This window comes from Pterocles gutturalis, unplaced genomic scaffold, assembly GCF_000699245.1.
Source record: "Pterocles gutturalis isolate BGI_N339 unplaced genomic scaffold, ASM69924v1 scaffold17540, whole genome shotgun sequence".
Taxonomy (NCBI): Eukaryota; Metazoa; Chordata; class Aves; order Pterocliformes; family Pteroclidae; genus Pterocles; species Pterocles gutturalis.
In genome coordinates, this window is record NW_010146204.1 from 36,125 (window position 1) to 50,570 (window position 14,446).

Below are 14,446 nucleotides of genomic sequence, written 5' to 3' on the forward strand. Positions count from 1 at the left end.
AGGAATGCTGATGCCTGGTGGGTGAAGGGCTTACAGCCTGATAACTTTGGGCTTAAGGGACCAAATACTTGTTTTGCAAGAAAAACTTAATTTAAGACCCTGTCTGACTTAAGTAAGGGGAAAAAGAAAGAGGGATTTATTGTGCTTTTATATTAATGATAAGTCTGAATTTGGCATATTATAAAATATCAAAAGAAGAAATTTAAGCACAATGTGTGAAACTACAGGTTTGGAATTCTGAAAGTTTGTCCTTTTTGATGTATTTTCTATTTTTTTCAAACATTTTCCTGGGGGTACGTTAGATAAAAATACATCCAGATCTAACTCTGTCCTCAGAACTCCCAAAGAGGCGGCAATGGCTATGCAACTCTCGTTTTCATGTAATTTCACACAGTGTCCTATGGTCTGGCTTTGCTATGGCTGGATGAACTGGTCTTGCCATCCAGGCTGGGGTGCAGCAGAGAGCAGGGACAACTTCACCGGCTTATGTTTCTGGGGATGCTGCTCCCAAACATCTATGTGTCTTGCAGAATTCTATAGAAAATCATGGTGTCTATTATTTTTATTTTTTTCAAAAAAGCCAAGAACCTCTGTTAGATTTGAAGAGCAGGGCCAGATCTCCAGACACTTTGAACTGAACGTGAATAACTGTTTCAGAGCAACAGAGGTGCCTCCCAGTGTCCAGATGAGACCCAATTCAAGTGCTACACATGAGGAAAGCATCAATCTTCTCTATGGAGGGGCTAGCCCTGAGCAGAGCTGCTTTGTGCCCATGGCATGGGACCCTCCCTTGAAGCAGAAGATATTTATGGTATAGATAAGTCCCATTCTTGATTAGCTGATACTGAGATTAGAGTTAGTGACGTAAAATTCAGTGCTGTCACATTTCTGTTTGCTGTGGCTGGGACCTCTGAAAAGACTTAAGTGAGTTAAGTTCCTGTGCTCAGGTGATGCATTTTTATTCTGTAGTTGCACAAGGGCAAAGCATGGACCTCTGGTCCATTTGCAGTCCAGATAGTGAGATCAGCTTTCCCAGCGCTTGGTGAAGGTTAGGTTTTGTGTTTGGGTTCTGCCTCTCTCCCCACAACAGCCCCTTTCCCCCAGAGCATGGCGCAAGCAAGAACATCTCTTTACTCACAGCTCCTCCAGCCGCTGACACCGGTGGAAACTGGGAAGATCTTCGATTTGGTTGTGTGACAGTTCTCTGCAGGGGAAGGACCAGCACAGCAACATTAGGAGAGCAAAAGCGAGTGCCTCTGAGCCCTCCCTTGGAAAGGCGGTATTGCTGGAGAGGGGGATGACCTGACTTCCATTTTGCACAGCTGCAGATAGCAATAACCCCAGGCAAGGGGCATCTCTGCTCTGCACACACCTGACGCTTGCTTTGGGCGTCTTTGTGCAAGGCAAGGATTGCTCAGTGGTTGTACCTACTCATCCATCCCCAGCCCCACTCCCTCCAGCACAAGCTGCAGACTGACGGAGCTGCCTCCACAGCTGGGGTGTGCTTTTCTTCCCCAGCCCCAAGTCAGCTGTGAAATGCATCCGTGCCATCTTCTGCCATGCACAGCCTTGCTTTTCTGTGAGCAAAGCAGAGAGGTGTTTGTGCCAGAGTTCCCGTCCTGCTGTTGGACGGGGGAGCTCACAAAAGCTGCAGATGTGCTTGCAGAGCCCGGGGAGGTTTTGGCTGGCAGAGCAGCCAGCCAGCTGCCTTCCCTCCTTCCTGGCACAGCAAACCCAACTGTCCATCGCCTGCTCTCCATTCAGCCTTTCCTGGCATCTCTCCAGGGTTAGGGAAGGGGTTGTGGAACTGGCAGAGATTTGGTACAGGACATAACAGACTGTGGAAGCCTCTGGTCCCCATTCTTTCAAGTGATGCTACTTGAAAACTGTTCCCAGCAAACTCCTGTTCCTCCTGGTTCATGGCCTGGTGTCATGTCAGTGTGCAGGGTAGAGTGGCTGGGTAGTCACAGGAGAACTTATCCTGGCACAGCGTAATGTGAATTTATTAAAACTGAAATGGGCTGGGTAAGGAGTAACGCTTGAGATCAACTCTTCCCCCACCAGCAGAGTCTGGATTTGGGGCTGTTCAAGGGAAATTTGCCTCAGTGTATGTGGCCTCTCCACCAACTTTCCAAACTCAGTTTCCATCTTTCTGCCCATAAGTTGCTGCTAAAACATTTTAATTATTTATTTTTTTGCCAATCCCCTCTCCACCAGTTTTCTATGGGGGGGAGGAGGAGGGAGGGGAAAGCAAGCAAAAGTTTTGTGCTTGGCTCTGGAGATTGTCACCCAGCATGGAGAAAGAGCTACAGCATCGGTCACTTTTCCCTGGTCCCTGTGTCAATCCATGACACTTGACAGACTTAGCTAGACAGTGATGGAGGAGAACGCAGCCCCAGGAGTTATTTCTGGATCACACATCAGGATGGAGGTACTGGTGGCATCAAGGGACTTTAGCTTTTCTCAGGGAAGTTTAATCTATTTCTGCTTGAGAGGAAATACAAATCTGTGCCCTGAGAGAAAGTTCTGAAGAAAAGCAACAGGACGATGTCAGGTTGATGCCAAGCTGAAGCTCGGCCAGGCTGCCCTGCCCGGGTGTGCTGGGCTCGGTGCCACGTGCAGACTGGCGCCGCAGCACAGCCGCCAGCCTCGCGCCCTGTGGAGGCTCTTACGGCCCCTGTGCAGGATCTCTGCAGAAAACCTGCAGTGTGGCGTGAGTAGTAGGATGCCAGAAATGCGTTGTTAACCGTATGGTCTGTGTTCAGATGTGTCACAGTCGTAACATCAACCTGACAAACTGCCAAGGGGTTGGCGAAGCCAGGGAAAGCTGCGAGAGCAGCCACTGACTGTGGGGACAGAAGGCCAGTGCATTTCAAAGCCAAGAGAGATGCAAATGTGCACAAATATTGGCCCACATGCTCTCTCTCCAAACTCAAAAAACAATGCAATTAATGTCGTTAAAATTAACTGGGAAAGAGGAACAAGGAACAAGGAAAAAGGTGGGGTGTCCCAATAAAACTCCTACGAGGAGGGGGCAGGCATGGAGAACAGGCTCTGCTGTGAACGTTTACAGTCTGATAACTTGCAAACATAAACAGAGCGCTTGGGACCCTACAGCCTGGGCCATTCTGAAGGCTAGACTTTCATGGCAAGATGTCTGTCGAACTGGTCCAGATGTCTAAAGATGAGATGGAGCCAAAATGCTGTGATCTGCTAAGTTACAAACTGTGTTCTTTTATTTTTATTTTTTTCTCTTGTTTCCAATTTCTGTGATGAAGAATTCACTCCTGTTGCTTTCCTGGAACAAACTTGTTTTCTTTTTCAGCTTGCTTGTATAAAGACTGATGAGAGGCAAGCCTCCTGCTTGCCCTAAGGCTGCAAACTTGTATAAATCTGGCTCATGACTCATTTCCTGAGGATGTCTTAATCTGCAGACAAGGTTGGGGATCTCAGGAACAAGGGGTGTGATTCCTGAGAAGATGCAGGAGTCTTTCTGAGATGCTGATTTCATCATGTACCAAGTTAAAGAAAAAAGCACATCCCCCCACTCAGCATCATTCAGTGCCTCGCCAAGCAGGTAGAGCCAAAGCAACTTATCGACTCTGAGCAAAACCCTGATCTGCCACTGCTGCACCACGTGAGGGGCCGTGGCCATGTGGCCTTGCAAACCTCCATCAGGTCAGGCCTGTCCCCTCCGAGATGCGAACAGGATCCTTCCTTCAGGTGATGGCACTTGCTGGAGCTCCAACAGCAGTAAGCCAACGCTAGGGCAGAGCGTTGTGTGAGCATGATTTCCACCTGGCCTTTGTGCTGTATATAGCTAGGAGCTCTGAAATGCTGCTGCTGTCCTTACCCACTGCCCTTTGTACCCTCTCTGCCCTCCTAGCATGGGGCATAGAAAGGAGAAGGCAAATGTGGATGTGCCTTATTGCTTGCAGCCCTGAGTCCAGAGCATCACCCTGGAATGAAGCAAGCAAGTTCAAGAACAAGCAGAGCTCAAGGTAGTGCCTAAGAAGACAGTGTTTTTGGTGTGGAAAAGATAACAGGAACAAGAACCACAGGATGGTCTTCCATAGCTGGTCCCCTCCCTGAGCTAGACAAGAAGGAAGCTCAGTTTCTGATGGTGCTTTTCTAAAGACCAGGCAGGACAGAGAAAGGCGTGTTACTCACAGGACTTGGAGGCTGGGCAGCTGCTGGCACATCCCTCTGGGGAGTAAATGGATGCCTGCCCTAGTCAAGGTCCTAGAGTGGAGGAGAGAGAAGAAATGGTGTTAGTGAGAGCCAGCGCACAGCCTGCAACCTGCAAGTCTACTGGTCCCAAATGGTGGGAGGAGAGAAAATGCCAATGAGATAATGAAATACCTGTAGAGAAACAAAAAAAAATCACTTGGAAACGGGCACTGCTTCTGGACCTGGTGAAGGTGAATGTGCCTATAAGAAATTCTGGGATGTTAATTCACTGCTGTCCTTGGCCACCTGATGGCAGGCGGCAGTGCCCCCCATGGCATGCTCTGCCATCCCAGTTCCCCATTGTCCAGACTGCCAATCTGCCTGGAGCCACAGCTGCCTTGGAAACACGTGTATGGTGGACACGTGGCGTGTCCCTGGGTCCCTGAGGCAAGGCACAGCCAGGTCCCACTCCTGGGCTGGAGTGCTCAGCTGTGCTCCCAGTTTGGGCACAGTGTGTGGACCAGTGCCCCAGAGAGAACTGTGGGTGACCAGAGACAGCATGTCCTCCAGGGTCCTGCTCTCCTGGGTCTGGTGGTGTGAGAATGGGACCAGACCAGTTCCAGGAGCCCCCAGTCTGGGTGGCAGATGTGTGGCAAACACAGTAGATGTTTCCTGCACTGCACTGCCAGTGCCGGTCCCAGGACTGGCGGAGACATAGGGTCTCAGCAAACCATGCTGAAGCACGGCACCCAAAGGCTCGTTCCTTCACAGATGCAGAAGGGAAGGAAGAAAAAAAAATCGAAAAAAGATTGGAGCACACTCAACAGTACTGAGACAGCAACTCACAGAGAGGAAAGCTGCTTTCAGGAGCCACAGGGGTGAAACGAAGCAGAGAGGTGAGTGACCAGGGAGAGGCAGAGCTGAAGACAACCAACTGCACAGCACTGTGAAAGTTGTCCTCGCTGAAACAGCCTGGACCGCCTTGAAGGAGGAAGAGCACAAATAGCAGGGTAAAAGGGAGAGAGTTGCCACTCACAAAACTTCTAGGCTGGTGGTGCCTCTAAGATCTGGGAATTCTCTGATGTCCGTTGCACCATTGAGCGACCTGCAGAGAAATGAGGGTGAAGTGAGGTGGACAGAGGACCTGGAAGAGAGTGCAGCTGCTCAGGGTCCCAGACCCATCAGCCATGGTGGCAAATCTGCTTCCTTACACCCAAATGTGGGGATCAGAGGCCCAGATCCAAAGGTGCCCCTCTCATCAGTGTGCACTGCTGGCTGGGTGGTGGAGCAGATGTCTCATGCAGCGCAGATGCAGTGAACCGGAGTTGCACATTTCTATACAAGGAGGCTTGGCAAGCTCAGACCCTCTCCCAACCACTGAAATTCTTGGCATGATCTCTACCCAAATTAAATAAAAAGCCCCAAACAATTACCATGGGGAATGTAAGCAGGGCATCCCACCCAAGCCTCCCAGCGTCTATGAATGCATGGGTATTTGAAAGATTTATTATACTTGCAATGCGTTCCTGCAGCGTGAGGCTGGGTGAGGCTTATAAATAGAGATTTTGAGGTTGCCTCTGCCTCAATATCTAGTGTTGTGCCACAATAGGTTAGCTGAAAAGCCAACTAGTCCAGGCCAGCTGATGTGGAGCTGCTGTTCTGGTCCGTATGGTGTCCACTACATGGTGGTGATCCTGGAGCAGGCTTAGGGCCATTCATGTGTCACTGCTGGCTGCCCATTAAAGATTATTTTTGCCATGGTGTTCTTGTTATGGGTTGTGTGTTCCTCTGCTTCTCCAGCTTGTGGAGCAAGGCAGATGCCTTCAGTGGCCTTGTGTTGCGCAACTATGCAACAGTGCAAGGGTTGTTTGAGCAGCATGCAGCAAAAGTCGTGGCACTTGTGAGTGTAGTCTTTTCTGGTGCTGATGCAGCTGTGGACACCCTAGAAGACCCCAGTGCCTGTCAGCTGTGTGGGCAGGAGGAATGAATTGCTCCCTCCAAAATGCCCTTCTCAACATTATTCTTCCTCAGCAGAAAACATCTGCAGTGTCTACTCTTTGGCTTTGGGGCTGGCCAGAGAAGTGGCATCATGCCCTATTGGCACAAGGGCTCTAGAAGAGAGGAAGGGAGAAGACCACTAAGGTGTCCAGCTCCCAGGGCTTGGAGCTCGGATGTGTAACCTCTCTGAGGATGTGCTTGGTAAACTTACAGAGTGTGGAGCTTTGGCAAGTACTGGAAAGCAGACTGTCCAACAAACTGGATGGGATTGTCATAAAAATGGCTGCAAAGGAAATGAGTAACTGGTCAGATTCTGCAGTGCATGTAAACAAGTTGCTATTAAAGGTCAAGAGCCTTGGAGCAACTAGTAGTAAGCTATGCAGGAGGTGCTGGCTATCCTATGAGGAACCCTGGTTTTCCAGCCAGCCCCAGGCTCTCCCACTAGCCTGTTTTGGCTGAACATCGGTACAACTGAGGTTTTCTGCTGCTCTGGAAGGGCCCTGTAAGGTCCTGCTGAGCCAGGCAGGCTAGAAAGATGAGAACTCTCCTTCAGCCCTGCTATAGTGCTATAACCTTGCTGGGAAACACCTTGCACTTGGTGACACCTCCTCTGACCTTACTTATCCACAGCACCAGCATCTTTCCTTCTTGACAGTCAGTGAAGAGAAGTGAACTCTTCTAGGATCCAACTAGCTCTAGAAGGAGTTGAATCATCTCCTACAAGAAGCAATTTCTCCCCACCAGCTGTGAAAGACTTTAGATAGGCAGATCAAATGGAGACATGAGTATTCTGCATGTGTCCCACCCCCATGTCACTCCAAGGATGGTGCCCAAGGAAGAAGGGGATGAGGCTGGTTTATTTTGGCTGGAGCAGTGACTGTTTTCACCCAGTGTCACCCTGGCTTTCCAAATGTTGGTATTTCTATAACTTAAGTCCCAGATTGGCCAAGCAGAGCTTTTGCCACTTGCTGTGATTTACAATATCATTGCGGTTCAGGGAAGAACTGTCCAAAATCTCTGCCTGTGTCTGGGTGAGAGGGGCAATGTGCTGGCAACTGGGTGTATTTGTCTGCAGAACTTCATGTCCATGGGTCTGGGGTAGACTCACAATGTTGTGGTGTCCCAGCTCCCCGACACATATAGCTACTGCTGCAGCTTGCTAGCAGTTTTTCTAAACACAAGGAATAAACATAGGCAGATGTCAACCAGGGCTTAGAAAATCCTGTTATGCCTGGCAGGATTTCCATGCAGACCACCCATATATTGTTCCTTCGTTATCAGCCTGCACTGCAGCAAAGTTCAGCTGCAGGGAAAGGAGAACCCACGGCAGAAAATATCAGGCATAGCTAGAAGGAGCTAATTTCAGCTTGCATTGGCCTAGATACAACAAATACCCAATTACGGTCATGCTGACAACTCTCAGAAATCCCAACCAAAGACATCAGGAAATACCCCTTTCCGGAAACACTGTTTAATTTTCTTACATTGTTTGGAGGAGGGGATTCCCAACAAACGCATTCTCTGGAATAGCTTTGATGTTGTTGTTATGAAAACCACTGTTGGGAGAAACAAATGTCTTGGTATTAATGGGTGAGAAAGGCTTGAAGACACCTTCTTTCATCAGCACTTTTAAAGGCAGAGAGCCTTCAAAACACATGAAATAGGAGGTGTAGGATCTGTCCCTGATGTAGCATTATCCCAGACATTGAACAAGGTCTGTCCCTTGGCAGGTCAGAGCCCCCATTCTGCTGTATTTACTCTGTGGGTAGTCTGGTGCTCAGCACGTCACTCCACTGAACCCACCGAGAGTACAAGGACTTAAGGTTTAACACTTTACAGGTCAGGAAAGTGGAGCAAACAAAACACAATTGTTTTGTATGCTCCATTAATTACAATTTTTATGGATCATCTCTTTGTTATTGTTCCACACCTGTTAACCAGAGTGCAGCCGGCCACAGGTTATTGGTCCGTGCGATTTTAAAGTATTTGTAGATCTAGCTGTGATATTTTTAGTTAAGCTTGAGAAAATGGCTATCAGCAAACTTTTGCAGCAGAAGAGAGCTCTGAGGCCAGAGTCTGATCTCCTGTACATCAAAGGCAGCCACAGGATCCTGCATCCAGGACCAAGACCAGGCTCTGGGACATGCTCAGGTTGTTTAATCCCAGAGGAACCTGTGTGAGTGATTAGCTTGATGGCTGTTTGAAATTTGCCTCTTATTTATTGATAGGAATTTCAAAAGCCACCTCAAAGAGGATTAAGGATCTTCTTCTCATTTTGAATATCAGAGTGTTGATGATACCTGATCTGATCTGAGAAATCTCCTTGACCAGAAGTTCTTCCAGTAAAATAAAGAAGTAGCATCAGATTTTTACTCCAAGCCTCCCAGAAGCACCAAAGCAGCTGCTTTTGTCCCACTCCAGCCTGTCACCAGTGTGACACAGTCCTGAGGTCAACAGGAACTGCAGATGCACATCAATTCAACTTGGCCCCATCTTGGGGCTTCTACCTTAGTGGGCGTTAAGCAGGATGGTTTCCCATTTTTAGTGTCTGCCAGGCTGACTGGTTAGAGAGGAGAGAGCTAGCCACTAAAATGGTCATCAACTTTTGTAATTCCCTGTTATAAATGTGTCCTAAGGGAGATCAAACAGTTTCTGCACATCAGAGGAGGTGGTGCAGGGCCTGCAGGACCCATGGCCTCACAGTAACACAGATTGCTCCGTGGTTGTGGTCCCAAGCTGGGGAATGGACATTCAAAGCAGCTGGAGATCAGAGTCCATCAGATGTCACAGGAGAATGAGGAGCTGCAGGAGGAGCCTGCTCCAAGCCTGATGGGGGATCTCCCAGTCCCCTCCACCAGCCACGGTGCAGAGGGTGATTAGACCTGATGAAAATCGAGGGGATAAACTGCTTTTATGTGCATGGTGGAGAGGGCTGGGAAAGATAAAAGAAAGGCTTGGACAGAGTGCTCTCCCCTAGTCAGAGCACACGCAAGGCTTTATTAGTCACTCTGTTGGGGAATGCTTTTGAAAAGGAATAAATAGAAAATCTCACAGCTCCTGCAGTCGGCCCAGTGTCCTGATAGCCCCAGGGAATTCCAGCAGCTCATTGTAGTTTAGATCACTGAAAGACAGAGAAGGGAAAAACACTCATTAACGTGGCTGTAGGAACTCAGCGGAGTGTATCTGTGCTTTGAAGGCATGGAAACTTGGTTGTTAGGCATGGGAGGCAGGTTTTTCCTACAATGCTGATCTAGCCACTGCCTGGAAACAAAATCTCACACATTCCTGCAGCGGGAATATTCCCTGCTAGGAGCACTGTCAGGCGAGAGCGGGTCCAAGCCATGGACCATGCTGCCATCTGGACTCCCCCCCAAGTCCCTCCATTCCTGGTGCTGGACCATGCTGCTGCTTCACATCTCCTGAGTGCCCTATCCCACCTCCAAGGGACTCACCCCCAGGGGCGCTGCGAGTCATTTTTCCTGCCTTTCCAGGTCACAATGGGATGTTATCAAGGACAAGAAACACAAGAGCAACTTCAGTTGTGTGGGCCTCGTGAAAGGGCTTTCTCTGGGCCCCCTTGCCCTGCAGTACAGAGGTCATCAGGGGACCATTCCCTTGGTGCTTGGCCTGGGGATGCCAGAGCTCCCTGCTGCTGGGACATGCTGTAACTGGGACCAGTGGGAAGAGTGGGCTATGGGAAGACATAGGTCTTCTTTTGATGGTTGGGTTGAACTCCACATTGGAAACTGTGAGACAAAGGTGGAACTGATGTGCAAGAGGTATTGACACTGCTGAGTGTTTAGTTTGCAGTATAATAGATGAAGTAAAAAAATAATATGTTGGTCATAACGACAAGCTCACAGTTTACTTGCCCTGACTTGGTAAACAGAAGAGACATCTGTGCCTGAATGAAACATCTTGGGCTGTATTTGTTCTCCAAGGATGGGCTGGCACCTCTGGAAAAGGATTGATTTGAGCTATGGGGCACTGCTGGTAGCCTGGGAGGTGCAGCCTTACAAAGACACTGATCCTGCTGTTGACTGGAGGGGACCCATGGAGACTGGCTGGGCTTTAGATGTGTAGTACTCCTCCTCTAGCATGCCCAATGCTCTCCTTGGAAAAGCAGTGGTAGATACTTTGGAACATGAGGGTAATTACTGGCTCCTGAAGATTACTGTATAATTACACTTAATGGACCTCAAAGTAATTACCATGTAACCTGGATTGTGGTTTATGGAACAGAAATAACCATGCATTTACACAGCAATGAGTTCCTGCTCAATTACCTTGTAATTCTCATCCTCTGGGCCCAGGCATGGTAATTACATTATGATCTCTCTTGGCCCCCCTCTCTCATATAGTCTTCTCCTTTACTAGTGTTCCTGCCTGGGAATTACTCTACAGCACCGTCTCGGCTTTGCCCTGTAGGTATTTATGCAGTAAATCACCCCAGAGGGTCTCTCCAAATTGGTCTTCCCTTGCGCCTTCCAGGACTCCAGGCTTATATGACTTATTCCATATCTTTCTTCTGGTTTTGACCCCTGTCTTGTAATTCCCTGATAAGTATTGTCTAGGACGTGAGGTTGGCCTGGGTGGGTTTTGTCTTGTGCAGCCCTGAGAAAGCTCCATGGTCTGACGACCTTGCTGCTGGATTCCCTTTGCAGCCCAGGCCATGGCAGGGTTTGCCTCCCCACGCCAAGGGCTATTTTCTCTCCTCCAGTTACAGAGGGAGACTGGCTGCCTGCACTACCTGTATGGATGTGAGCAAACGAATCCTGCTCCTGTAGGACCTACATCTCAAGGTCTGGAAAGCGTTCACATAGTCCAATAGTCCAATAATTGCCAGTGCTGGCGATCAGCAGGAGAGGAGAACAGGGCTGGTGACAAGACCACAAGCTCTGCCTCCCCGCCATGTCCAACCTGCAGTGCAGCGGCAGGGTCCCAGCACACATGGAGCTGCTGTGCACGTCCCGGGACCCAGAAGTGAAATGGGGAAATGCGTCCCCTCCTCACACCAGCTCACACCTATTAGATATGAGAGCTCTGCATGTCCTAAAGAGCTTGCTCTGACAGAGTTCTCCCCTGGGTCCAAGCAGATCAGTGATTTTTCCCAGTCTTCTCTGCTTGAGCCCAAAATGATCTGCTTAAGGATAAATAGGCCAACACGTGACTGCTCATAGGCCTCACTCGTTGCAAGGCACACGTAGCTTGTTATCAGCTGCTTGGATGCTCTTAGCCAGTTTCTGTTGGCGGTGCCTATCAGGCGCCCATCACTGTCACGGCTGAGTGCGTCACATCCTACAGACTCTGTTGTGCACGGGCAGACAGGGCAGGACTTTTACAATGCACATCCTTTCCCTGGAGCTCAGGGAGGCACAGGAGTGGATTTCCAAAGAGAACGAGCAATTAGAAGTGCAGACAGGACACTGCTGCACATTTTGAAAGCACCAGTCAAATCCCATTAACCTTCAGATCACTGCACTGAATGAAATCAGAGGGTATGAGCCATCAAAGTTGACTGACAGTCCCCAATCTCTATCTGCACATAAGATGCTTAATATCTTTAAAAGTCTCACCCTGCAGTGACTTTCCAAGGTCACAGTGAGGTTTCACAGCAGAGCAGGAAGCTGCAGAGGTCACTCAAGGCTGGGTGAGTGCCTGTGTCACTGCCCTCCCTTGTCCCACCGACCGAGGGGCTGGGATGAGCCTGCGTGATGCCAAGGGACAGACCTTGGAGGAGAGGCACTGGGAGCCCCGTCCCCAGATGACACTCAGCCCACTGCCCTCACATCATCGGCGCTGGAGGAAGCTCTGTGTGATGGCCTGGGGTTGAGTTTCCCCCCAGCTATACCCGACGTGTCTGTGAGCAGCCAACAGACGGAAAATATTGCCCAACAGAGAGGAGGCTTGGCTGCGATTCACTAACAGAAGAAGGGCGCTTAGGTCTGTAACCAATATTATTGACAAGGAATAATTCAGTGTGCTGTAAAATTTGCTCCTGTCTTTCTCTAAAAATGCATTTCCTTTCCAGCCCGTGTGTCTTCCAGGCAGGCTGGTCTTTCATCAGCAGATGAACATTTTGTTTGTACCTCCGTGTGTGTGCAAGTATGTACAGGACCAGTTCTTCCTGAGCGAGCACACACCTTTCCCAGCCCTGGCAGCATCTCAGTGCCTCCCTTCCCCCTGCACTTGACAGATACAAAGAGCATTGTGTTCAGCAGCTCCCTCTGGGTAAAAAAGACATCTCTGAATGTTGGCATCTACTGGGCTTGTTGGAAAGTGGAAATGCAACCAGGTGTAGTCATGCTGCTCCAGCCTGGCTGCCAGCAACCCCAGTCTGCCCAGGAGAGACAATGTGCCTGTGCTCGCTCCTGATAGTGCTTCCTGGTTTTTGGTGAGGTGAGCTTCCCTCCTGGAAACCAAACCCAATTGTGCTCGTTAACAGCTCCCTGAGTGATGCTCGCAGCCGGCTGCTCTTGATCTGTGTGCCACTTGCACTGCCCTGACTTGCCTCGAGTGCTGCCCTGTGCCAAGCCCTGACGATTTCAGTGGGGTTCCTCTGGTCGGAGGAGGTTGGGAGAAGCCAATATCTGAGATGTTCCCCAGGTGGTGGGGTAGCTCTCCCTGAACCCAAGACCCACGCCAAGACACAAGAGGTGGCTTTCCTCTCCCCTCTCCTTCCTTCCCAGTACTTGAGTGGGGCTATGGTTCAAACAATGACCCAGAAACAGCCTCTGACCTTCACCGTGGGGGAGCCTGTGGGGAAGTTTCTGCTTGTTTAGTGGAATTCAGTCATAGAATCATAGGATCATAGAATGGTTTGGGTTGGAAAGGTCCTTAAAGCCCAACCAGTGCCCCCCCCTGCCACGGGCCGGGACGCCTCCCACTAGCCCAGGTTGCCCAAAGCCTCATCCAGCCTGGCCTTGAACCCCTCCAGGGATGGGGCATCCACAGCTTCTCTGGGCAACCTGGGCCACTGCCTCACCACCCTCACAGTGAAAAATTTCTTCCTAATGTCTAGTCTAACTCTACCCGCTTTTAGCTTATACCCATTACCCCTTGTCCTCTCACTACACTCCCCAATAAAGAGTGCCTCCCCATCTCTCCTTAGTCCTCAGGTCTTGCTGCAGACATCTGACATCAGCAGGGCTACATCCATCCCAAACATTGCTCCTCTCCGCCTTCTCTCCCATGATGAGTTTGGCCCAGCCTGCATGCCCGGTAGTGGGTGTCCAGAGCTTCTTTCCCAGTGTAGGGGCAAGGCAGATGGGACGGAGTCTGGGCTCAGTGGGTCAGGGAGGATTCTGTGTTTTGACTTCAGTAGCAAAAAAAAAAATTCCTGCACTGAGCATGTCAGTGAACCATACATCATTTCCAAATCCTTTTCAGGGGCTGGGTGGGTATAGAAAATGGACGTGCTGTAGAAAATGCCTCCAAGTGTCCCCTTTGTCTCCCTGCCTTACTTGAGCTGCTTGGTCAATGGTTTGCTGGTCCCAGCTCCATGTTCTGAAAGTTTCCAACAGCTTCCAGCTTTGGAAAAGCTGCAAAACCCCAAATTTGCCTCCAGGTGACACTAGCCCCACTGCACTGCTGTGGCACGTGGGCTGGGTTCGCCGTGGCTGGCCAGGGAGGCTTCTTGGCCCAAGGGAGCTGGAACTGACACTGCTGAGGTGTCAGCTGCCCTGGCTCTGGGGTCTTCCCCAAGGCTTTGCACACTACATTCGGGGTCTCCCAGTGTCAGCACTACCTGGTGGAAGGATGGCAGCACACCATGGCCATGGCTATGCCAAAACAATAGGGAAGCCTCACAACAAAAAAAAGGAATAATGGGTATGGCATAAGCAAGAGAGTTTTGCCCACTATCAAGGGATTTTGGAAGCAAAATCACACAGCCAAGAGGTTCAGAAATGATGTGCAAAATAAATTACTGTAAAAAATCACTTTCCTTAGTTGGGGTCCAGGTTGTCAGCTCCAGGCATCACAGTGGGATGTTGAAAGGAGGAGGTCTGTTCTTCTAGTTAAAATGCAAACCTCTTAAAGGTCACCTGGTCTGCCCAAGACACAATGAACTGGCTGGCTTTCCATTGTTATTTCTACAGTGAGCCTGTAGCTTCATATTTGGGAGATCTTAACCAATGCCATTGTTTATTTAGAAATAAAAGTAAATTGACATCAAAGGCACAGTTATTTTGGGCTTTAACTGCCAGGGTGATTTGAAGCTGACAACATGCAGCCTGGAACTATTAATAACCTCAATCGGGCCAAAAAGAGAGAAGGA

The 14,446-nt window shown here is 49.6% G+C and overlaps 1 protein-coding gene across 1 annotated transcript in view; it reads right to left on the reverse strand.

Moving 5' to 3' along the window:
- Nucleotides 1–14,446, reverse strand: part of LGR6 (leucine-rich repeat containing G protein-coupled receptor 6) — a 69,703-nt gene that overhangs the window by 15,498 nt on the left and 39,759 nt on the right. Inside the window, exons 4-9 of the mRNA XM_010085659.1 lie at nt 9,221–9,289; nt 7,653–7,724; nt 6,380–6,451; nt 5,207–5,275; nt 4,171–4,242; nt 1,139–1,204 (exon numbers count right to left, since the gene is read on the reverse strand). Coding sequence (XP_010083961.1) covers nt 1,139–1,204; nt 4,171–4,242; nt 5,207–5,275; nt 6,380–6,451; nt 7,653–7,724; nt 9,221–9,289 — 420 coding nt within the window. The remainder of the gene's footprint in view (nt 1–1,138; nt 1,205–4,170; nt 4,243–5,206; nt 5,276–6,379; nt 6,452–7,652; nt 7,725–9,220; nt 9,290–14,446) is intronic.